The sequence below is a fragment of the Camelus bactrianus genome, chromosome 18 (assembly GCF_048773025.1).
Source record: "Camelus bactrianus isolate YW-2024 breed Bactrian camel chromosome 18, ASM4877302v1, whole genome shotgun sequence".
Taxonomy (NCBI): Eukaryota; Metazoa; Chordata; class Mammalia; order Artiodactyla; family Camelidae; genus Camelus; species Camelus bactrianus.
This window is the reverse complement of record NC_133556.1, coordinates 14,861,131-14,884,571: the sequence shown is the minus strand read 5'-3', so window position 1 is coordinate 14,884,571 and position 23,441 is coordinate 14,861,131. Positions and strand designations below refer to the sequence as shown.

At 48.2% G+C, this 23,441-nt stretch overlaps 1 protein-coding gene and 1 pseudogene across 2 annotated transcripts in view; both read left to right on the top strand.

Moving 5' to 3' along the window:
• The window catches only part of SBK1 (SH3 domain binding kinase 1), a 47,056-nt gene extending 42,893 nt beyond the window's left edge, over window positions 1-4,163 (top strand). For both annotated transcript variants that reach the window (XM_074346150.1, XM_074346149.1), the window contains exon 4: window positions 604-4,163. In XM_074346150.1, coding sequence (XP_074202251.1) covers window positions 604-1,443 — 840 coding nt within the window. In that variant the 3' untranslated portion in view covers window positions 1,444-4,163. The remainder of the gene's footprint in view (window positions 1-603) is intronic.
• A 1,906-nt stretch (window positions 4,164-6,069) lies between these two features.
• Window positions 6,070-7,299, top strand: LOC105082884 (MICOS complex subunit MIC10 pseudogene; annotated as a pseudogene).
• Window positions 7,300-23,441: the final 16,142 nt, after the last annotated feature.

Genomic DNA, 23,441 nt, shown 5'->3' with positions numbered 1-23,441 from the left:
TCTGGTCCTAGTGAGAGAAACAGACACTTCACAATTAGCCGGTTGACACACTAAGATGAGGAGCAGCCAGAGTGATGGGATGAAGTTCAACAGCCCCCCTCCTTCACAGCTGCATAGGAACACGTGGGGACACAAGAGGAGAGGTGGCAGGGCCAGGAGAGGCTTCCCAGAGGAGGTGCCTTGGAGTGGACAGAATGCCGGGGGATTCCAGGCACCTGGCTTTACAGGGTTTGAATCTGCTCTGCAGATTACTGGATAAGTGACAAGTCCTCTCAGAGCGTCAGAATAAGGGAAATGGGCAGATAGCAGCCCCAAGCAGAGCTGAGTCAGTGCGGGGCAGAGCGCTTAGCACAGCACCTGGCCCATAACTATACCTATAGTTATTGGGGAAAAGGGGGTGGTGACGAGCACGGGGGCGGGGAGGGAGTTGGGGGTGCCCAGGTGGGATGGGGGTGCGGGGCTGCAGGAGGGAGGCGAGTCCCAGATGGGGAAAGGGACCCGGGAGGGAGTCCTGGCGGCGGCAGCGGCGGTGGCGGGAAGGGAAGGAGAGGGCTGGGGCAGGCCGGCGCCCCTGAGCGGCTGTCCCCGCCCCGCTGGCCGCAGGTGGGGCTCCCTGAGGACACGGTGAAGCGCTGCGTGCAGCAGCTGGGCCTGGCGCTGGACTTCATGCACGGGCGGCAGCTGGTGCACCGCGACATCAAGCCGGAGAACGTGCTGCTCTTCGACCGCGAGTGCCGCCGCGTGAAGCTGGCCGACTTCGGCATGACGCGCCGCGTGGGCTGCCGCGTGAAGCGGGTCAGCGGCACCATCCCATACACGGCGCCCGAGGTGTGCCAGGCGGGCCGCGCCGACGGCTTCGCGGTGGACACCGGCGTGGACGTGTGGGCCTTCGGCGTGCTCATCTTCTGCGTGCTCACCGGCAACTTCCCGTGGGAGGCGGCGTCGGGCGCCGACGCCTTCTTCGAGGAGTTCGTGCGCTGGCAGCGGGGCCGCCTGCCGGGGCTGCCGTCGCAGTGGCGCCGCTTCACCGAGCCGGCGCTGCGCATGTTCCAGCGGCTCCTGGCGCTCGAGCCCGAGCGCCGCGGGCCCGCCAAGGAGGTCTTCCGCTTCCTCAAGCACGAGCTCACGTCCGAGCTGCGGCGCCGGCCCTCGCACCGCGCGCGCAAGCCCGCCGGGGACCGCCCGCCGGCCGCCGGGCCGCTGCGCCTCGAGGCGCCCGGGCCGCTCAAGCGGACGGTGCTGACCGAGAGCGGCAGCGGCTCCCGGCCCGCGCCCCCCGCCGTCGGGCCGGGGCCCGTCCCCGTGCCAGTCCCCGTCCCCGTGCCGGTGCCCGTGCCCGAGCCCGGCCTGGCCCCACCGGGCCCCCCCGGCAGGACCGACGGCCGCCCGGACAAGAGTAAAGGGCAGGTGGTGCTGGCCACGGCCATCGAGATCTGCGTCTGAGCCGCCCCCGCCGCCCTCGGGCCCGGGCGCCGTGCAGCAGCCAGGCCGGGGCGCCGGGAACCGCCCTGGGCCAAACCGGCCAGCCCCCGCGGCGGCAGGAGGGAGTAGCGGTAGATGAGGCAGGCGCCCGGTCCGCGGCGGGCTGGTGAGATCGCCACCAAAAGACCTCTTCCCCGCCTGTGGGAGCCAAGCCCCGCAGACTGAGGATTCAGAGGCCCCCGACACCAGGAGCAAGGGAGCTTGCCGGCAGACTCCCCCACACCTCCCTAAACCCTGACTAGTTGCTCCTGCCCTTTGCACCCCCTGGCACATCCTCCTGCGGTCCCACCCCTGCTCCTGCCCTCCTGCCCTCCCCCCAACCCACCCTGGGCACAGAAAGAGACTTAAGTATTTGGGCAGAGAAGGGGCTTCAGGCCCCTGGGTGCTGGCTGGGAGGAGGGCGATGAGCTGAGGGCAGGGATGTGGCTCAGCTGCGACTTGCCCCATTCCTGGGAGGCTGGAGGCGAGGGACCAAGCCCCCTGCAAAATGTAGCAAATGTCTGGATGTTGCTGAAGCTTGTGTGTGTAGGCACAGGCCCCAAGGATCCAATGACTACCCCCTTTCTCAGTCCCCTGATGAGGACACTGAGCCCACAAAGAGGGAGGCCTGCTGTGTCCCTGTCCCCGTAGCCAGAGAGGTGGGGTTCTGGCAGCCTTCCCCCTCCCCCACAGGGATATCAAGACAACTGAAGGGCTCCCAGGGCGGGGGCCTTAACATCCCTAGGTCAGGGGAGTGAGCGCAGAGCCCAAGACCAGGCCCAACTCCACCTGCTGCCTGTCCCTGCACCTTCCCCAGGCCCAGAGCTCCTCTCAGTCCTCGCAGCCCCAGTCCAGACTCAGTGCCCTGGGCTTCTTGGCGGGCGGGGAGGTGATTTGTGCTGGGAATGTCTCCTGGGTTTCTCCTGGGGCCCAACATGTCCGCCTGGGGCTGACCCCATCCCATGTCCCCCAGGTTGCTAGTACTGGAGTGTGGGTGTGAGAATGGGGGGCCATGGAAGGAGGGATGAATGTGCACAGGTGTGCACGTAGCCGTGTGTGTTCAGTGGCTGCATCCAGACACCTCAGTAACTCTGCCCCAGGATTCCCACCGGGCAGCTGCCAGAGGGCATCCAGGCCTGCGTTTCAGCACACCCCTCAGGGAACCCGGCCAGGAGGCACCTGAAGGTTGGTTCAGGCGCCCAGGCAGCAAAACAGACCAGAGGAGCCCAGCCTCACCCTGTACTCCCTCGTGAGCCCCGCCCTCTCTTTGGAGGCCTGGGACCCCGCAATAACCTCAACATGGGTGAGGCTGCTCCCTCTGCCTGCAGTGCCCCACCCGCTGTCCCAGGCCACACCTTCCAGGGTCCCTCCTGGGGCTCTCGGCCATCTGAGGGGGCTCCCTAATGGGCCAGGCTGACCAGAGGGGACCCTCGGCCTGGCGCCCCCACCTCTCCACTCACCCTCATTCCCACCACGCAAAAGGGCTATAGGTCCCCCTGCCCTGCCCGGGTCCAGTTTACAAACAGTGTGCGGTTGCCCCAGGGCCTGGCCTCCCCCTCCTCAGTGTGCCCATCCCTCTTGAGACCCACTTCCCCGGCGGGCATTGGGGCCCTCCACATGCCAGGTAAGTAGCAAACCCCTCCTCCCACCAAGGGCCCAGTCTCAGAGAAGGCCCCCCCATCACTGCCCCTGGCCCACCTGGAGCCCATCTGGGCACCTCTCCCAGCCGCGACTTCTCCTTTTGCCTTAGGCCTCTCGACATCCTGTCTCCTGCAATAACAAGGAAGCGAGATTCCAAGTAGATGTCCCTCACGTGAGCCCTCTCTCTCTTTCTCTCTTTCTCTGTTAAGATCCTGTTTGGGAGTTTCTCCCTCGTCGTAGTATCTAGAATATTAGAGTTGGGAAGGGACCTTAGTTCTGTAGCCCAGCCCCTGTTTTCAGAGGCACAGAGAGGGGGCAGTGACAGCCTGATGGGAAAGCAGGCCTGGAACCAGGTCTGCACATTCGCCGTCAGGGCCTTGCTGCTGCCGCTGCCCTCACCGCCTGCTCCTCTGCTGGTTGGGTTGGGACCCTTTGCCCCTTAGGAGAGGTGTTGGTCACAGATGTTTACCTCAGTTTATGTCACTGTCAGAGAAAAAAATAAATAGCAAAAAAAATAACACCGTAGACATGAAGACTTAGAAGACAAAAAAACACAAACCCTTAAAATTCTTCTGTGAAGGTGTGTGTGTGCGCGCGCGCATGCGCGAGCGCGTGTGTTTCTGTCCCACCCTGGGCTGGCCGGATCACCCCCCGACCTCTGTCCCAGCCCCCCCCCCCACTGCCCCCTGTCCTTCGGTGCTTCCCAGAGGCCCCTCTGAGCTGGCCTGTGGGGTGTGGGGAGCCCCAGGGCAGGAGGTAGGGCCACTAGTTAGCTAGAGGGTCTCCCACCAGGCCCCCTGAGCAGAGCCCCAAGACCACTGATGCACCCCAAGCCCATGCTGTGGCCAGTGGGACAGTCCTAGTGGCTGGTATCAGCATCCAAGCCTGGCTCAGGGCCTGGGTGGAATCCCAGTTCCAGACCCTCATGTATTGCCACTGTCCCCCACCTTGTGTTTGTAAATACTCTGGCATCCTTTGGCCCTGAGAAGGTTTTTAAATGTGTTATTTACTTCTCTAATCATGACAATTGCTATAAAATAAACAAAAGTTTAGAAAAACTACCACTGGGTGGCTGTCTTGTCTCAGATACGGGGTAGAGAGGGAAACTGAAAACCTGACATGTTTTAAGTGGGGTCTGCAGAGTCCAAGGGCAGCTACCTCCGTGACCTCTCTGGCCTCAAGTAGGCCCAGGCCAGGGCTTAAGCATGAAGGGGACAAGGACCTGGGTTCTGAGGGAAGGGAAAGGGGACTGGAGTCCAGCTTCAGTATGGAATCCTTCAGACTGGGCAGAAAATAGAGGCAAAAAGCCCAGAGGAACAGAGTAGGCGATTCATCCAGCTGCTGCTCAGCAAATGTTTACTGAGCACATTCTGTTCACCTGGCTTCCTATCGGGGACTGGGGACATGCCAGTAAACAGGACAGATGGGGCCCCTGTCCTCGGGCAGCCAGTGACCTAATGATGGAGCAGACATTACCCACATGGAAGGCTGGGTGCTGGGAAATTACATAACTGGGAAATGGATCGAGTTTGGAGGTGTCAGGAACTCCCCAAAGATGGAGACCAGAGGATTCTGAGTTGTCTGGGCATCCGGCACAGCAGGTGGGAAGAAGCTGATTGGGCCATGGCTCCAGACTCAGAGGCAACAGGCAAATGGTGGTTCTAAAGCAGGGGAACTGGGGCCGGCTGTAGGGAGTTTCATGATTCAACATTCACCCAACAAATATTGATTAATTACCTACTTGTGTCAACAGAACAATTCTGTTGGGTCCGTCTTCAGATACGGATCTACCCGGAGTCTGAGCACTCTCACCCCCAGCCTTGCTCCTGCCTGTTGGCCCTCACTGGTCTCCCAGCTTCCTCTCCTGAGCCTCTTCAGGCTCTTTTCAGTACAGAAGCCAGAGTGAGTCTTTTCATAAACAACACCTGTCCCTCTGTTGGAAACCCTATAACGGCGCCCCATTTCACCACAAATCAAAGCTGAAGTCATTATGGTGGCCTCCAAAGTCCCAACCCCATCCCCAACTCCACCCCTTGCTGCCTTCAGGCCTTGCCTTGGACTTTCCCAAATCTCCCTGGAGCCCCACCCCTAGCCACCGCCTCCTTCAGGTCCCTGCTCAGATGTCAACAGATGAGAAAGTGTTTCCTGGACAGATGCCCCCCACCCTGCTTCACTCACCACCACTCGCAACTCCAGGTACTTCTTCTCCATCTCACGCCCTAGAAGGTAAGTTCCATTCAAGAGGAGAGTCAGTGTTTGGCAAACTGCTGCTCCTCTCCCCGCCCCCACCCCCATGCCTGTCACGTGAGAGGCACTGCATCAGGGTCTGTCAAATTAACTAATGAACACCCAATTTTAGGGGCCCAGGATCCAGCAATAAAGAAGATAAACAATCCCTAGCCCTTGAAGCTTACTTTCTAAAGATGAAGACACACATTAAATAGGTCACATAATTATCAATGAAATGGGGGGGGGGTAAAAGAGAAAGAGGGGAAAAAAATAAGAAAAAAAAATCCAGACTAGATCAGAGGGGGAAAGGCTCCTACCCAAGAATTTGATCAAAACCCTGCCATTTCAAAACGTCTGCTACTTGTCTGTAGTGATAAGGGCGGATACCTGGGGACAATAATCCCTTTACTTAACAGAACACTTCAGTGGATTGTTAAGTGATGGGGTGGGGGGGGGAATCTACAACTCTCAAGGCGTAAGAGAATACCAGGACTGGCCACTAGGGGGCGTTGGTCTTCCGCTGTCGTTGCTTCTGTCTGCCACTCAGTGTCGCAGTAGAACTCTTGCATTCTTTGGGGTGATAAAGCCATCACCCCCCCCCCCCAGGCCAAGGTAGCCTAACAAAAAGAACTTACGTATGTATACACACACGCATCCACACAATTTCAGAAACAGACCAACCCAATCTGTAGAATCCCTTATGTCTTTCTATTTAGCCTGGTCCACCTCCTCTTGATCATGGAGAATTCTTTCTGGAGAACAGTGAGTGTCTTTTCGTGCCCACAGTCTTCAGTCTGGACTAACTCAGTCCATCAGAAAGGATCCTATAACATTGAACTTCAGAAGAGAAGAGATTGTATTCATGGTTCCTTTTCCCCCAAGATGCTTCTTGAGCGGTATGCAAAATTTCCCAGCTCCTCGCCAATAGCAGCTAAGCATGCCAAGACAAGGAGTATTGGCAGGGCAACCTCACCGTTTCCATTATACTCTTCATGCAGGACAATGGATGCCTACTCACTTACATCACTGAAAAGGACTAAGAGTCCCCAGACAGCATCTCTGTCTCAAAAATGTAAAGCCTGATCCACCCACCTAGTGCCCGGTTCAGGGTGGAAATGTGGACGTAAGAAAAGTAAATCAGAGGTATTTACCAGCAATTGAGGGAAGGAGAATATTCATCGCTCAGCGTTGGGTTAATGGAGCTTTGGAGCAATGGAGGAATTCAGGGGGTTCCTTTCGGAGCCAAAGAAGAGCAGAAAGAGGATGGTGGCTTCAGAGATCAACAGCTTATGGGGAAGCCAAGAAATAGGCAGTACAATTAACGTACTGTATTGTATACTTGAACTTTGCTAAGAAAGTATATCTTGTGTTCTCCCCACACAAAAGAATTCTAACTATGTGAGATGATGGATGTATTAATTAGCTTGATGGTGGTGATCATTTCATAATATACACATATATCAAAACATCAAGTTGTACGCTTTAAATATGTGCAATTTTTATTTCTCAATTATACCTCAATAAAACTAAGAATAAAAGAAGTACAAGGCTGGGCATGGCCTGACTCATGAGACAGTGAGCCCCAACTTGAGAATCCTCAGAGAGATCGTGGAGGGGCCTGGCTATCATAAGTATGTGGCAAGGGGCTCAAGTCAATTAATTTTGATATTAAAGGAAAATGGAGGCAGGGCACAACCTCTGGGAGAGCTGGAGCTGCCGGTGGGGAACAGGTCAGATTCAGAGCTCAGCAAGGAAGTGGGACCGGGCTTGGCATACGAGGTCGTGAAGATAGGTACTGGTTTTATATTAGGACTTCTTTTATCACTTACCTTCTTTAAAAGAAGAATGTGGCCACTAGCCTTTGGTTCTGGAATGGCATTAAGAATGGCCTGCTCCATTCTGTCAGCATGATTTCCAGGTTCTGTATCTTCTACAGATGGAAAAGATGTCAAAGAGCAGGAGCAGTGACTCACACCTGAGAACATCCCATTGGGAGGAAAGGAGAAATCCTGTTTATTCCTCAGGAATACTGAAGTGCCCTGGAGTAAGCAGACATTATTCTGTAATGATGTTATCAGTAATGCTTTAAACTACAGCACGCTGTTTATGTATTTGAAACCAAGTTTGTTTCTTGTTTTGTATTTTTCTCTCTGGAAATTGCAAGGAAGTGGTCTTAAAAGAAATAAACTAACCGGGGGAGTGTACAGCTCAAGTGGTAGAGCTCATGTTTAGCATGCCTGAGGTCCTGAGTTCAATCCCCAGTACTTCCACTTTTTGAAAATAAATAAACCTAATTACCTCCCCTCAAGAAAAGAAAAAAGAAATAAACAAAAATAGGAAAAAAAAAAACCAAAGAAAAATGGAGGGTTATTGCAGAAGGTGGAGAATTGGGGTTATATTTAATTACAGTTGTGAACAGGACCATGGAACGCTAAGAATAATTGAAGATGTAGTGGACATCTGCTATTTCCTGTTCAGCACCCCAAGTTACCCTTCCATATTCTTTCCCCATGTGGTTCCAATGGGGCTGGCTCCATGGGGATGACCACATGACCCAGGTCGGGTCAAGAGGCATATTCCAATCCCTGAGCTAAAAAACAGAAAACCCAGTGCAGACTGCTTGATCTGAAACTGATTTGAAAAAGTAAAGTCCAGAAGTAGAACCAGCTTCAGGTGCAGCTTAACGCAGAGGCTTCAACTTCAGCGCCAGGATGGATTTCTCTCTCCATCTGCTCTGCTTCCTCTGGGTAGACGTATTCCTGGATTTCTTCCTTTCTCCTTGTGATGTAGGATGGTTGCCAGTCGCCCCAATTTGCATCATCTCAGAGTGAAGCCGAAAAGAGGGAGAAAGAGTGAGGAAGTGAGCCTTGCCCTCTCCACCCAAAGCAGACCTGACATCCTGCAGCCGTTCTCTATCCAGGGTCCTCAGGTCCCTCGACTCCTCCCAGTCTCAGAACATGCCCCAACTTTCTCTGTCTTCATCTGCTTCCCCTCCCGCAGCTGGAAAAAACAATCTGAAGTGATTTCCCTTCAGTGACCTGGGAGGTGCAATGCTGGCTTATGATGAGGAAAGAGAATTTCTTTCTTAACAATTCATCCACAGTGTCTGTTGTGGTCCTGACCTCAGGACCCAGCCATGGAGCTCCATGAGAATCCTGGACTTCAGGGGGTCTCAGAGCTCTGCTGGCTGAGGCCAGAAGTTTGTCACAGCAGCTCTTAACCTGGCTGTTTATTAGCGTCACTATCATCAGGGTCTTATTTTTTTTCTTTCTTTTTTTTTTTTTTTAATAGTTAAGGATAGAGGAACAAGGTAAGTGACACCATGAGGAAAGAATCGGGCAAATCCAGAGTGTGGGGTATTCTACAAGACAACTGGTCTCTTCAAAAAGTAAACATTGCAGGGGGGTGTGTAGCTCAGTGGTAGAGCACGTGCTTAGCATGCACAAGGTCCTGGGTTCAATCCCAGTACCTCCATTAAAAAATGATTTTAAAAAAATTTTTAAGTAAACATCACGGGAGGAAGAAGAATTAGGCTGTTCTATCAGTGCTTCTCAAATTTGTGCATGAATAAGAGCCACCTGTCTGATTAAAACACAGATTCCAGGGCCCCATCCCTAGAGTTTTGAGACAAGAGGTCCAGAGTGGGGCCAGAGAAGCTGCATTTCTTCTAATAGGTTCCAGGTGCTCTGAAGCTGCTGGTCCCAAACCTCCCTGTGAGTAACTGTTCTTAGACTACTGGAGACTGAAAGAGGCAACAACCAACTGCAATGTACAAACCTTACTGGATCTCGACGTAGAAAATAAACCTCTAGAAAACTCATTTTGGGAATAACTGGGTTCATTTGAATGTGGACTCAAATTAGACGATATTAGAGAGTAATTGTTAATTTTCTTGGGTATGATGATGGCCTGGGGCTACGGAGGAAGATGTCCATATTTTTAGCAGATTCATGCTGAAGTATTTAGGGGTTAAGTGTCATGATGTCTACAACTTTCAAATGTTTTTGCAAAATACACACACATGGTCCAAGCAATACAGCAATTATTGGTAATTATTGAATCAGCTGATTGATCATTCTTTCAGCTCTTCTAATGCTGGAACATTTCAAAAATAAAAAGCTGGGGAGAAGTTGGGGGGCAGAGCAGACTGGTGTGGCTGCAGCATAATTGAATGGGGGCTGCTCTCGTCAGGCCCTTTGGGTTGTTTAAGGACCTTGGATTCTATCCTGAGTGCATGAGGAAGCCCTGGAAGATTTTAAGCAGGGTGTGACATGATCTGATTTTTTTTTAATTCATAGCTTTAAAAAAAGATGTTTTCCTTTTGAGGCTTGGCAAAATGGATGACATAGAAAAAGGTTCATGGACAAGCACCGGAGAATTGCCAATATCTGCACCAGGAAAGCATAATTATCAAAGTATAAGCCAGAAGCTGGCTCATGTGTTGATCACTCTGAATAAACCTAGATTCTTTGGTTCCCAAAAGCTATATGAAAACAAAAACTCATATAATCATGTTCAGATAATAATAATAACACAGCTGCACAGCCGCTGAGGCACCACCCAGACCAATTAAATCAGATTCCTGGCACCAGGATTTATTCAAAGAACCCCAGGTGATTCTTACTTACAGCCCGACAGAGCCTGCAGTCCTGGATGATGAGTGCTAGCCTGTGACAGCTCAGCTCCCAGAGTCCCTGAGAACAAGGCCGACCCTTGGCGCGCATAGAAACGCTAAACTGCAAGGACACGTCATTGCACCCTGGATGTCTCCCAAGGACAGACCAAGGAGGGCCAAGGCCAAGAAAACCTACCCTCTGAGATTTCAAGACCTCTCACTTTTTCTTCTCATCTTCACTTAATTAACTTATCTGATTATAATGATCCATGTGCATTATAAAGAATTAAAATAATGTATAAGAGTATAAAAAAGAAAGTAAAGTCACCTAGAATTCCACTACCCCGAAACAGCTTCCATTTTGCTTGGTGACCACCTTTCAGGTATTCCTTTAAGAGGCTAGACGCACAAACACATAGAGACGTACGTTGTTGGCAGGGTCATAGCACTGTTTACCACGGGCAGTCTTCACTCCTCTCTGGGCTTACCTCCCACCCTGTCTCTCCCCTCTCCATCCCTTCCCAGGTAACCAAAGCCAACAATGCAGTGTGTCGCTTCCTGTACCTCCTCCATCTTATATAACCACACGAGGCACATATATACATAGAAAGGAGACTGCTTTTTTTTTTTTTTCTTTTTACAAATCCACACTCCACACTTCTCTCTGTTTTGCTTTCTGTTTTGCTTTCTTCACTTAAGAACACTTGATGGAATCCGTCAGCTGGGCAGCTGGGATGGTTCTACCGAATTCATTCTGTCTCCCAACCCCATAGTATTCGATGGGGTGGATCCTTCATTCAACCATCTTGCCTTGGGTGGACATTCACTTTGTTTCCAGTTTTTGCTGCCACAATCCCTGCTGCAATAGCCATCCTTTAAAAAGTTGTTGGTGCAGAAAAAAATTTGAAGGGTAATGGCTGAAAACTTTCTAAATTTGATGAAAAAGATGAATCTGTCCATCCAAGAATCTTAGAGAACTTTACAAAGACACGTAAACCCAGAGCTGAGCCATTTAGTAAATTAAGATTACCTTTCCTTTCTGTACTTTTTGTTTTCCTGATGTTAGTAATTTTTTTCATTTGCTTAAAAAAATCTAGGAACATATTCATCCAACTCCCAACTCTCCACCCGTTGTTTAAATTGTTTCTCAAAATGATCAGTTAGATTCAGTGGTTTACAAATTTAATCTTCTTAAAGAAAATCTCCGCTGGAGCCTCCTGCCCTGCTCCCATGTGAACCGACTGCTCTCTAGATCTGTTGCTGTGTCTTCCTGGGGTCTGTCTGGTTTCATCATTGCCCCGAGGAGTCCCTTCCCCTCTTGTCTGTGTTGGAGCTCTTATTCCTGCAGTGAATTATGTTTCTCTTTCTTGATTTCCTCTCTTGTTTTAGTGGAGCATATTCTTCTGTAGTCACCCATAAGCATTCATAAGAAGTAAAATTTTTGAGACCTTGCAAAAAATCTTGCAGACATTTGTATGGGATATCGCCAGATTGCTTTCTAAAAGGGCTGTTAACAGTTTGCATTTCCACCAGCAATATACAAGAGTAGGTTCCCCCATCTCCCGAGCCCCACCAATTCTTTTTTTTTTTTTTTTTTTGGCCTACCTGCTGGGATAAAGTGCCTTTAACTTGCCTTTCCCTGCTTGCTACTGAGGTTGAGCATCTCCAGTTGATTTATTTGTCATTTGTATTTGCTCCTCTGTGAATTGTCTCTTTGTACCCTTTGCCATTTTTCTTTGGGACTGTTTTGGGGTTTTTTTGTTTTTCTGTTTTTTTGCCATCAGTCTGCAAGGATTGTCTTCGCAGAACAGACGTGGATCATTCATCTGCCATATTTGCAAATACAAATCCTCCTTTACCTATGCTTACAGTATCTTCCTATAGTTTTTCCTCTAATTTTAACATAGATTCATCTAAAAGATTTTTGGTAGCCTCTCGGCTTCTTTTCTTGGTTTAATTTTTTTTCTTCCCAAACCGTAGGTCATAAGTCTAGTTTCCTATGTTTTCTTCTAAGACTTTTATTAAGCCTTTAATTCATCTGTAATTTACTTTTGCTTATGGTAGTGATCCAATTTTACTTCCTTATTTCTTCCAAATAGTTGTGCTGACACCTATTGCTAAATAAACTACCCGCTTCTGATTGATTTGAAGTTCCACTTTTGTTATGATTTAAATTCCTGCAGGTAATGGGGTCTATTTTTGGGGTGTCTACTTAGTTGCCCTGGTGCAGATTTTTGACATTTTCCACGTGAATGTGTATATCAAAGTTCATTATATTAAGTTATCTAATTTTTAAAAGGCCCCATCAGTATTTCAGTGGGAATTGTATGTAGGGACATTCATGTTTTCTCTGATGTTTTAAGTCATCCCATTTTCTGATGCTAACTCTTTCTCTTTGTCCTTCACCACATGTTTTTTCTTCACTAAGGTCCTGCATTTTCTCTCTTGAATTTATCCCCTAATAATATAAATGAGAATGAAATATTTTCCTTTTTATATTTCTACCAATGATTTCTTACAACATCGAGTTATCTCTTCTCCAATAGTGAGCATTTTGTTTTTTAAATCCTGGTATATTTGATAGACCCTCCAAAATACTGTTCTGCTTTGATTCTAAGGGAAATGGCTTTAGTATTTAGAATGATGTTTGCTGTTAGGTTTTGGCAGAGAACTTTTATCATACTTAAGCAATTTATTCCCTTTTTTTGTTTTTTGTGAGGAGAGGTAATTAGGCTTATTTATTATTTTTTTTAATGGCGATACTAGGGATTGAACACAGGACCTCAAGCATGCTAAGCACATACTCTACCACTGAGCTATACCCATTTATTCTCATTTTTTTAGTAGTTGTGTGGGAAAAGCTATTGAATTTTTTCAGCATCAATTGATATGTTCACGTGGTTACTCATTTAGTGTGGTGTAAAGAATTATGTTGATCAATTGATATTGAACCTGTCTTGCATTCCCAAAAGAAAGCTCTATTTGCTCAAAGTATGTTATTCTTTTTAAATACAATTGTATTTTACTTGTTAACATTTTATTTGGAATGCTTACATCCAAATCAGAGAGAGATTGGTCTGCAGTTTATTGGCTTGTGGTTTTTTTGTTGTTATAACTTGTTCGCTGTTTCACTCTAGCAGATTTTGGAGAGGGGAGGGAGGTAATTAGTTGTTTTTTTTTTTTTTTTTCTTTTTTTTAGAGGAGGTACTGGGGATTGAACGCAGGATCTTGTGCATGCAAAGCATGTGCTCTGCCACTTTGAGCTATACCGTCCCCCTATCAGATTTTTATATTAAGGTCACGCTGCCGTCAAAACATAAATTGGAGAGTTTCTATCTTTTCAGTGACCTAGAATAGTTTAAGTTACTTTGGAATTACCTTTATTTTTATCAGTTTAAACTATCTGAAGATTAGCTAAATTTGTCTTTGAAATTGTCATGGCCGGTGCCTTTATAAACAATTTTATATATATATATAAAAGATGATGTAACATAAAATATAAGTTAGGAGACAGAGAACAAAGACCCAAGAGCCAAGTTATAGTACCTTTATAGATTACACATCTGTGTCACCAAGGTTCACCTGGGCAGCTTTTCAGGGTTGGTTTCTCAGCTGTAAGTAGCTTTGTGTGAGGTTTCAATAAGATAAAAGCTGTGCAGTGTCTGCAAATATTCCACAAACATGCCTCTTCCTTGTCCCCTGCCCCTCCCCCTAACAGAAGGCTGCACTTTGTTGTGTGAGCAAGGGGGAGCCACTGCAGGTCTTTGAGGTGGGGAGTTACCACAATCGGATAAAGCGCTATAGGCAGGGTTTAGTACTGGCTGGTGGATTTAATTAGTCTGAGGTTACAGGTGAGGAAACTGAGGCACAGAGAGGGGAATTTCCTTGCCCAGGTTCACATGGCGACAAAGTAACAGTGCTAGAATCCGAACACGGGTCTCTCTAACTCCAGGCCCCCCAGTCACAGGTTCTATCCACCCAACCCCAGAATCTGGGAGAAACCCCAAACCCTCCATAGCCCACAGTGCCACCAGCTTCTCGGGAGGGACAGGCGTCACCCACCTTGTGCCCTGGCACCTTCTGTACCTGCCCCCGCATGAGTCACTCGCCCGAGCCAGAGTGAAAGAAGCCACCGCCTGGAGGGGTTCTCTGTGTGAGTGCATTTCGGGTTCTGTCTTAGTCACCACTTCTCTTGGTTCCCACCCCTCCCCCCGACTGCCGGGAGCCTCTGTATCCCCAGCCAGAGCTGCCAGTGCCACCCCCAGTGGGTGGGGCTGGCGAGGCCGGGTCCTGAGATGTGGGCAGGATGACTGGGGGACACCTATAACCACTACTGTCCTCAACTAAGGGAAAGCAGTGACCCTGCCAGGCAAACACAGCCTCAGTCCTAATAACAGCTGACGCTTCTGGAGTGCTGACTTCAGCCAGACCCTGCTCAAAGCCCTTTGCATCGAAGAAGACATTTACTCCTCCTAAAAGCCCATGAAGTACTATTGTCCCTATTTTATGGATGAAGCAACTGAGGCTCAGAGAGGGGAAGTGACTTGCCCAAAGTCACAGAGCCAGTAAAGGACAGAGCAGGGAATCCAACCCAGGCACTCTGTGGCCCGAGTCCATGCATAGACTCACTACATGATCCTGCCTCTTTGGCCTGCTGCTTTCCTCTGGGCCTCCCCTCCACAATCAGTATCTAGCACCAACACTGCCCAAGGGCCCTGGGTCCTGCCCTGGACCTCGACCTGCCCTTGGAGCTCAGCCCAGCCAGAGCCCCTGAGAATGGGTGTATGGCTCCCCCAGGCTGCCAGGCAGGTCAGCCTCCAGGACTTTGTAGGTAGTTTCCTTTGCTTGGAACACCCTCTTCCTTCTCTCCACTGGACCAATACCCTCTCTGGTACAATTCAGTGGCAGTGCACCTTCTCTGGGAAGCCCTCTGAGATATGTTCCCATAGAACCTTAAACTTCCCCTAGTGAGTCTCAAATGTGTCGCTTGCTTGCTGTGACCTTGGCAAATTACTGACTCTCTCTAAGCCTCAGTTTATTCATCTATAAAACGGGTCCAACGATATCTCCAAGGGTTGTTGCAAAGATGAAGAGATAAGCTGGGCAACACGCTTATGACAGGACCTGGCCCACGATGGATGCTCCTTAAATGAGCTTGTTTTATAGCATTGCTTTGTGTACACTGGGTTATAATTGTGTGGGTCGCTCTCTCCCACTGGACTGAGTGCCCTGCAAGGGAAGAAACGGTGTCCTGTTTCCATGCCTGTCCCAGAGCCCAGCACAGGGCCTGCCCTGGAGGACATCTCAATACATATCCGATTTATTTGAATGAACGACAGAGGGTCCAGGTCCCTGAAGGTGAATGGTGACTCAGGGTTGGTGCCCAGCACTCACCGAATGGCAGGCCAGGCTCAGCCTGGATTGGGGGAAGGGGAGCTGCCTCTTCCTGGATGCATGATCTTGTGCAAGTCACTTCAATTAACCTTTCTGCAAGTCAGTGCCTTCGTTGGCCAAGTGGGGATAACAGTAGTCGTACCTCTAGGGGCTCTTATGAGGATTAACCGAATGGCTATTTATAAAGCACTTAAGGCAGGGCTGGCCACAGGAATGCTGCATGATAGTTGTTGGAACACAAATAAGCAGCTGCACCCCCTTCAAGTTTCCACATTTGGCCAGCTCTCACTCCCTGCCCCAGCCACCTCAAGGTCTGGGTCACAATGAGCGCACTTCCCAGGCCACCTCCTCCGCCATGCCACGCCCTGGTTATCCCATGACCCTTAAGGCCCTGCTCCCAGCAGAGCCTCTGGTCTCAGCTTCCGGGGCTGGGTGTCCAGCTCCACACCAGATGCTCTGTGCAGGAGCAAATCCCCAGAATCCAGGAGCAGAAGAAAATGGTAGAACCTTGCTTTCCAAACTGAATTTTGTTGACTCGACTCCCCCTCCCCATCCCCCACTGCCTCTGACAACATCATCAAGACATGTTCAGGGAAATCCAGTCTGAACTGGTGATTTTTAGTCACATTGAAGACTCTGAGTTCCAGCCATTTTATGACAGTGGTCACGAGATTCTTCCCCCATCACCTGCCTCTGGGCTGGGCCGGGGGCCCAAGGCCACATGGCCGGTGAGGGGCAGGTAGGAGCCCCCTGAAGCTACTGGGCATCAGGGGAAACAACCAGTTGGACTGAGCTGAGGCCTGGCTGGTACTTCTGTCCCACCCCCTCCCACCTGCCCCAGTTGGGAGGAAGAGCAGGAGCGCTGTGGTTTCCCCTGCAGCTTCAAGGCTTTCTTCTTCGTGTTTGCTGTTGCTGAGGCTTTTCAACTCTCTGCCCGACACCCAGTTGGCACCAGCTCTCAGCTACGAGGTCGCACCACCCCTAAGAAGAACTTGCCTTCCTGTTGGCAGGCACGCTAGCCATTCCTCCCAGCTTCCATCTGTGTCCCCCTCGGAGCCTGCAGAGACTTCTGGAAGGCCTCTTCATCAGGCAGGGGCCCTGCAATGGCCCTCCCTCTTCCCCAGAAATACCCTCCCATCCCCTCTCTGCCCCATCTCTTTCACGCCCATGGGTAGGTAGGCTTGTTGGAGAAAATACAGGAGATATAGTTACATTTGAAGTTCAGAAAACCAACAAATAATGTTTTAGTATAAATACGTCCCAAATATTGCATTTTTATTTGCCAGATCTGGCAGTGCAACTCGTGGGGCTGGATGTGTCTGTATGGACCTGGGCCAGCAAATTCAGCTAGGGAGAGTGTTGTTCGTCTCCCTCTCCCTCAAAGACCCACACTTCTTGGGGGACCCTTTTGCTGCCTTTCTTTCCCTCTGCCCTCTTCCCACCACATCCTTGCCTCTGGACTGGCCCCCAGGAGGGGGAGGGAGGAAACCCCACCCCAGCTCCTTGCCATCTCAAACTCTCCCCTCTGACCCCTTTCCAGATGGTGTACATTTTCCCTCTTCTGGCAGGAGAAGCCCTGTTCTCCCACTTGGCTCCTGTCCCTGGTCCCTTCTGTCTCACACCTGGCACCGTCTTTTGAACTGGCGGTTTGGGCTCTTTGGCTCCATCCCCAGCTGCTTTTGCGGGGGGTGGTAGAAAACTACACAGTATTTCATGTCTCACGTTAAAAGGCCGCCACAAATCAACCCCTCCACGCCATCCTGCGGTACCCATACTCTCCCCTTTGAGTCTTGCTATCACCTGCCCATTTGACTGATGAGGACACTGAGGCTCAGAGAGGTCAGGGCCTTGTCGCAGGTCACACAGCTGGTGATTGGTGGGCTGGGGGTCTCTTTCAAGGGCCTTGGGGCTGCCCAGACCTGGGTTCCCTGCAGAGACTAGCAGGCCCTGTCGGAAGGGGCTGAGCGGCTGACGCTCCAGGCCTCTCAGCCCACAAGGTCTGTTCACACAGGAGCTGGTGCTGCAGCCTCTGGGTGAAGCCTCATCCCACCCCCGGCAGCTGGGGCCTGCGTGTGACACTTCCTTTCTGAGGATCAGCCACAGCCGCCCTGGGCTGGGGGAGCGGGAGGAAGAGGGGGCCCCCTCCCACCCCTGGGAACTCGGAGAAATCTGTCTGCCTAAGGCAGCCAGGGCCCTGTGTGTGGGGATCCGGAACGAGCAAGGCCCCTTTCAGAACTAGTGGGGCCACTCACCAAGATCCCGGCAAAGTCGTTTTGTGGCTCCAAGTCTCAGTTCCCTAGTCCCGAAAAAGGATCAACAATCCCTGCTACATCTCAGGCCTGAAGGATTTAAAGTGGCCTGAAATAGTGACAATAAATGGTTCACACTTGTGTGTGTTATACACTGTACACTGCTCTAGGCACTTTACAGAATATGTGAAGTACCTTAACCCTCCTGACCACCCCCTGGGGTAGGTACTAGTTCATAGATGAAGAAACCGGGTCAGAGAGATGAAGTCACTTGCTCAAGGTCACTGGAGGCAGTAATTCAAACTGAGGGTTCAAGGCTTTTTTGTGTAAAACACACATCACAGAATGGCGCAGTAAACCCCCAAACCAGGAATCGCCAACTGAAATGGCCCAGGAAGAGACAGATGTTAACAAATGGACCAAAAACCCAGAAACAGGTCCAGGGAATTTAGCATATAGGCACCCTTTCAGATTAACACAGAAAATATGGATTATTTCATAAATGGTGTTGGGACAAGGTTTAGCCACCTGGAAAAAAATTAGATGACTGCATACTTCATACTTTACACCAGCAGAAATTACATTAAAGATTTAAGTGGAAACAACAAAACAGCAATGATACTAAAATAAATCATCAGAATTTTGTTTTTAATCTCAGTGAGGGAAAGCCTAACTCTGACACAGAAACTAGAAGTCATAAAATAGGAAATTGATAAACTCAACTATGTGAAAATAAGAAACTTCTCGTGACAAAGCCTAGGATAAATGACGATACACACGCAAAACAACCAGGGACACAGGTGACCCACTTTGTGAAGGTTCTTCAAGCTTCACGCTTCTTTTTTTTTTAATTACAGTATTGTTGATTTACAATGTTGTGTTAGTTTCTGGTGTAGAGCATAGTGATTCAGTTTTATATATATATATACTCCTTTTCATATTCTTTTTCATTATAGGTTATTACAAGGTGTTGAATATTGTTCCCTGTGCTACAGAGTAGGATTTTGTTGTTTATCTATTTTGTATATAGTAATTTGCATCTGTTAATCTCAAACTCCTAATTTATCCCTCCCCGCTACTTTCACCCTTGGTAACCATAAGTTTGTTTTTTATGTCTGTGAGTCTCTGTGTTGTAAATAAGTTCATTCATGAAGCTGCACACTCCTGATTTAACACTTTGCTGTGTTTGTTATAGTTCAGAAAGGTTTTTGTTTTTTTTAAAGATAAGTGACAAACTGGGACAATATGTTTGCTCCTCATATCATCGATGAAGAGTTCATCTTCCTAATATATAAAATGTTCCTAGAAATAAATAAGAAAAAGACTAACTAGGGTGGAGGGTGGGAAGGGATAGACTGGGATTTCAAAATTGTAGAATAGACTACACTGTATAGCACAGAGAAATATACACAAAATGTTATGATAACTCACAGAGAAAAAAATGTGACAATGAGTGTGTATATGTCCATGAATAACTGAAAAATTGTGCTGAACACTGGAATTTGACACAACATTGTAAAATGATTATAAATCAATAAAAAAATGTTAAAAAAAAAAAAAAAGAAAAAGACTTAACTACTCAAAAAAGGGGCAATGGATACAGACAGGGCACAGAAAAGGGAATACAAATGACTCCTAAGCATGTGAAAAGAGCCTGATCCTTTATATAATAAGAAAAATGCAAATTAAAACTACAGTTAGAAACCAATTTTTACCTGACAGGCTGGCGAAAGATTAAAGAGTTCTACAGCACTAAATTGGCCAGGATGTGGGGAGACAGGCCTTGTGGGATACTGCTCGTGGGAGTGTCGACTGCCTCCTCCCCCGAAGGGGAATTTGGCAATATGTATCAAAATCACACTTGTTTGTGCCTTTGGCCCAATGACTTCTCTTCTAGGGATGTGTTATACAGAGATACTCCCACACTAAATGACTTGGGTACAAGATCGTTATTGCAATTGCTCTTGTGTGTAAAGTAAACTATTGGAAACAATGGAAATGTTTATCAATAGGAACTAATTAAGGGTCATCCATAAAAGGGCAAAATATGCATCTGTAAAAGAGAATGAGCAAAGATTTGGGGCATGCACAGGATAATCTCCAATACGTTGTTACACATAAAAAGCAACACACAAAGAGCACATAGGATTATACCATTTATGTAAAAAAGGAGGGGTGGAGAATATGCGCATAGTTGATTATATGTGTGTGAAAAATCCCTGGGGAACAGATAGCATCCACCTTGCCTTGGGTCAGGAACTTGGTGGCAGGGGACAGGGTGAGAAGAAGATGTTCCACTGTATACCCTTTAGTACCTCTGGGATTTTGAAATGCAGGAATGGAACACTTTTTAAAAACATATTCACTTTTTGTTTTAAAACTTTGAAAATAAAAAGGGGCATGCTCTGCACAGCTCTGGCGAGTGGTTGCCACGTGGTAATGCAGATCCAGCCTTGCCAGACTTTGCCCGTCTTCAGGAGAGGCTGAAACTGGAATTTCATCTGGAAATTACCCGTGTTCACTGGCAACAGTGGGGAGCCCACAGCTGCCCTCTTGTTACTTGCTTCTTCCTTAGTTACAGAATTCTGATTTGAAGTCACAACTGCGATAAAAAATGTATTTCCTGGCCTCCCCTGCAGTTAGGATTGGCTAATGAAATAGAAGCTGTGGTCTCCCTGAGAAAAGATGTGTAAAATCTCGAAGGGGGGTGCTTTGAGTCCGTGGGAGAGGAGCCCATTTTGTGCCCCCAACTCTTCTTCCTGCCAGAACACAGATATGAGCACTGGCAGCCGTCTTGTGACTTTGAGGATGGAGTGAAGAGCTGAGGACGGTGACACAGAAATACAGAAGGAACCTGGGTCCTCGGTGATGATGCAGGGCTGGCACACCTCCCTGGACCGGGGGCTGCTCGTCTCACAGGGTGCGTTCATGGCATGGTGGACATGGCAGTTTATATGTGTATGTGACAATTTTCTGGAATACAATAATAGACTGTCTTACAAAAGCAGCCTATTATGACAATTTTCCAATAGGTGGGGAAAGAGTCTCTGCAGAATAGGGCATCTTTCCCTAATTTACACAAGGAATTAGACTATTATTTTGCCTGAGCTACTAGAGTTAGGTCTCAGTCAAATTTCAATCTAACACAGCAAGTAACTTTTTAAAATTAAATAGAAAAAAAATCCATCCTAACATTCATATGAAATCTCACAGGACCCTGAATAGCAAAAACAATCTTGATAAAGAACAAATTTAGAAGACTCTCACTTTCTGATTTCAGAACTTATTACAAAGGTACAGGAATCAAAACAGTATGGTACTGACATAAAGACAGACATATACACCAAGGGAGTAAAATAGAGAGTCCAGAAATAAGCCCTCACATAGATGGTCAAATGGATTTTCAGCAAGGGTGCTAAGACCATTCAATGGGGAATGGATAGTCTTTTCAACAAATAGTGTTGAGAAAACTGGATATTCACATGCAAAAGAATGAAGTTGGACACCTACCTAACACCACGCTAAAAAATTAATTCAAAATGGATTAAACACCTGACACTGTAAAAGTCCTAAAAAAAAAAGCATAGGGGGAAAGCTTCATGACATTGGATATGGCAATGATTTCTTGGCTATGACAGCAAAGGCACAACAGCAAAAGCAAAAATAGATGAAGGGAACTACGTCAAATTTAAAAGCTTCTGTGCCTAAAAGGACACACTCGATGGAGTGAAGAGGCAATCTTCAGAATGGGAGGAAATATTTGCAAATCATTTATCTGATAAGGAGTTAATATCCAGAATATATGAAGAATCCTACAACTCAACAACAACAAAAAAACAGATAACCGGATTAAAAAAATGGACAAGAGACTTGAATAGACATTTCTCCAGAGATGGTATACAAATGGCCAATATGCATAAGAAACAATGCTCAGCCTCACTAATTATTAGGGAAATGCAGATTGAAACCCCAGTGAGATATTACCTCATATCCATTAAGATGGCTACTATCAACAACAACAAAAAAAAAACAGAAAAGAATGAGTATTGGGGAGGATGTGGAAAACTGGAACCCTTGTGCTCTTGGTGGGGACACAAAATGGTACAGCCATTATGGAAAACAGTATGGCAGTTCTTAAAAGAACTTGAAATAGAATTACCTTATGATCCAACAATTTCACTTTGCATATTTACTCAAAAAAATTGAAGGTAAGATCTTGAAGAGCTATTTTCACCCCAATGTTCATAGCATTTTTCACAAAACCCAAGAGGTAGAAGCAACTTAAGTGTCCATCAACAGATGAATGGATAAATAAAATGTAGTACATTCATACAGTGGAACATTATTCAGCCTTGAAAAGGAAGGAAATCATGTCACATGCTACAACATGGGTGAACTCTGAAGATATGCTAAGTAAAATAAGCCAGTCACAGAAGGACAAATCCTGTAAGATTCCACTTACATGAGGGACATGGGGTGGTCAAATACATAGAAAGAGAAAGTAGAATGGTGGTTGTCAGGGGCTGAGGGGAAAGGGGAACGGGGAGTTGTTTAACAGGTATTGTTTCAGTTTTGTAAGATGAAAACGTTCTGGAGATCTGATGTACAACCATATGAATATACTTAACACTAATCAACTGTCCACTTAGAAATGGCTAAGATGGTGAAATTTCTGTTATGGGTTTTTGGTTCTTTTAACCACAATTTAAAAAAAGAATTGAACACTGCAGTGGGCTACCAGTTTGCAATCTCTGTCTTAGACTGTGCTTCCCTGAGGCTGGATGGGTACCATGTATTAGGACTCCAAGGACCACGGGGAACTTGGCACATAAGGGCTCACGTGCTTGCTCAAGTTCTCTTGTAATCAGCAAGACTTACCTGCCGAGGACTTTGTGCCAAGCTCTCTGCTAGGCCCTGGAGTGACAGAGTTGAACAGTGAACTAGTTCACAGTCTAGAAAGGGGGACAAATGATAAACACCAAATGCATCAAAAGATCGTTATGATGCCAATTCATTGGGGTGACAGGCTCCAGGGTGATGGGGAGGGGGACAAGATTACTTGGAGATCCAAATGACAGAAGGAGAGGGCCACGTGAGGACATGGGAGAAGAGCTCCAGGCAGAGAGAAGGGCATGTGCAAAGACCCGGAGAAAGAAATGAGCCTGGCCTGTGTGGGGAGGACTGACTCACGCAGAGCAACGGGGAGGTGGCTGGTTGAAATACTGCCAGCAGGCCCCGTACGTGAAACAGATAAAAAGCAGTCTTTTATCAGCATAAACTTGATTTGTGAGTTCAGATGTATCATTCTCTTTTATGATAAAAAATAAATAAATTATAACAACAGGTTTGTCCTAGAGAAAGGCTGGGGCTACAGATGCCTCTCAGAGTCTCCTATTTGCCTCGACACAGCCAATGTCTGCTGACTCTTTGAATTAGTTCCTTGGAGTGATTTTAAAACCACTGATGTGCTTGGGTCCTGTCACCCTGACGCAACACCTGGGTGTACTGAGGCCCAGAGCAGAGAAGGAGATCCAAGTAAGTCCAGGGCAGGGCAGGAGTTAGGCCTGGAGGTGAGGGATGCCTGGCTCCCCGGTCAGAGGTAGGGCGGCCTGGGGGAAAAAGTGTCCACAGCCTATGGCCCTCCCTTCTGTGGGAGGAGCCACAATTGTGGGGCACTGGAGGGCCCTGGCCCTGCTTCCCTTAGTGGGAGAACCCTCTCCCCAACCCTCAGGCAGCCTAGACATGGGCGTGGGGCCTGGCAGGGACAGTTGAGGGTCAAGTCAATGGCCTACTGGCAGGGCTGGGGTGTCTGGGCACCGCCACCCCTCACTTTCTGCTGGTTTTCCAAGCCG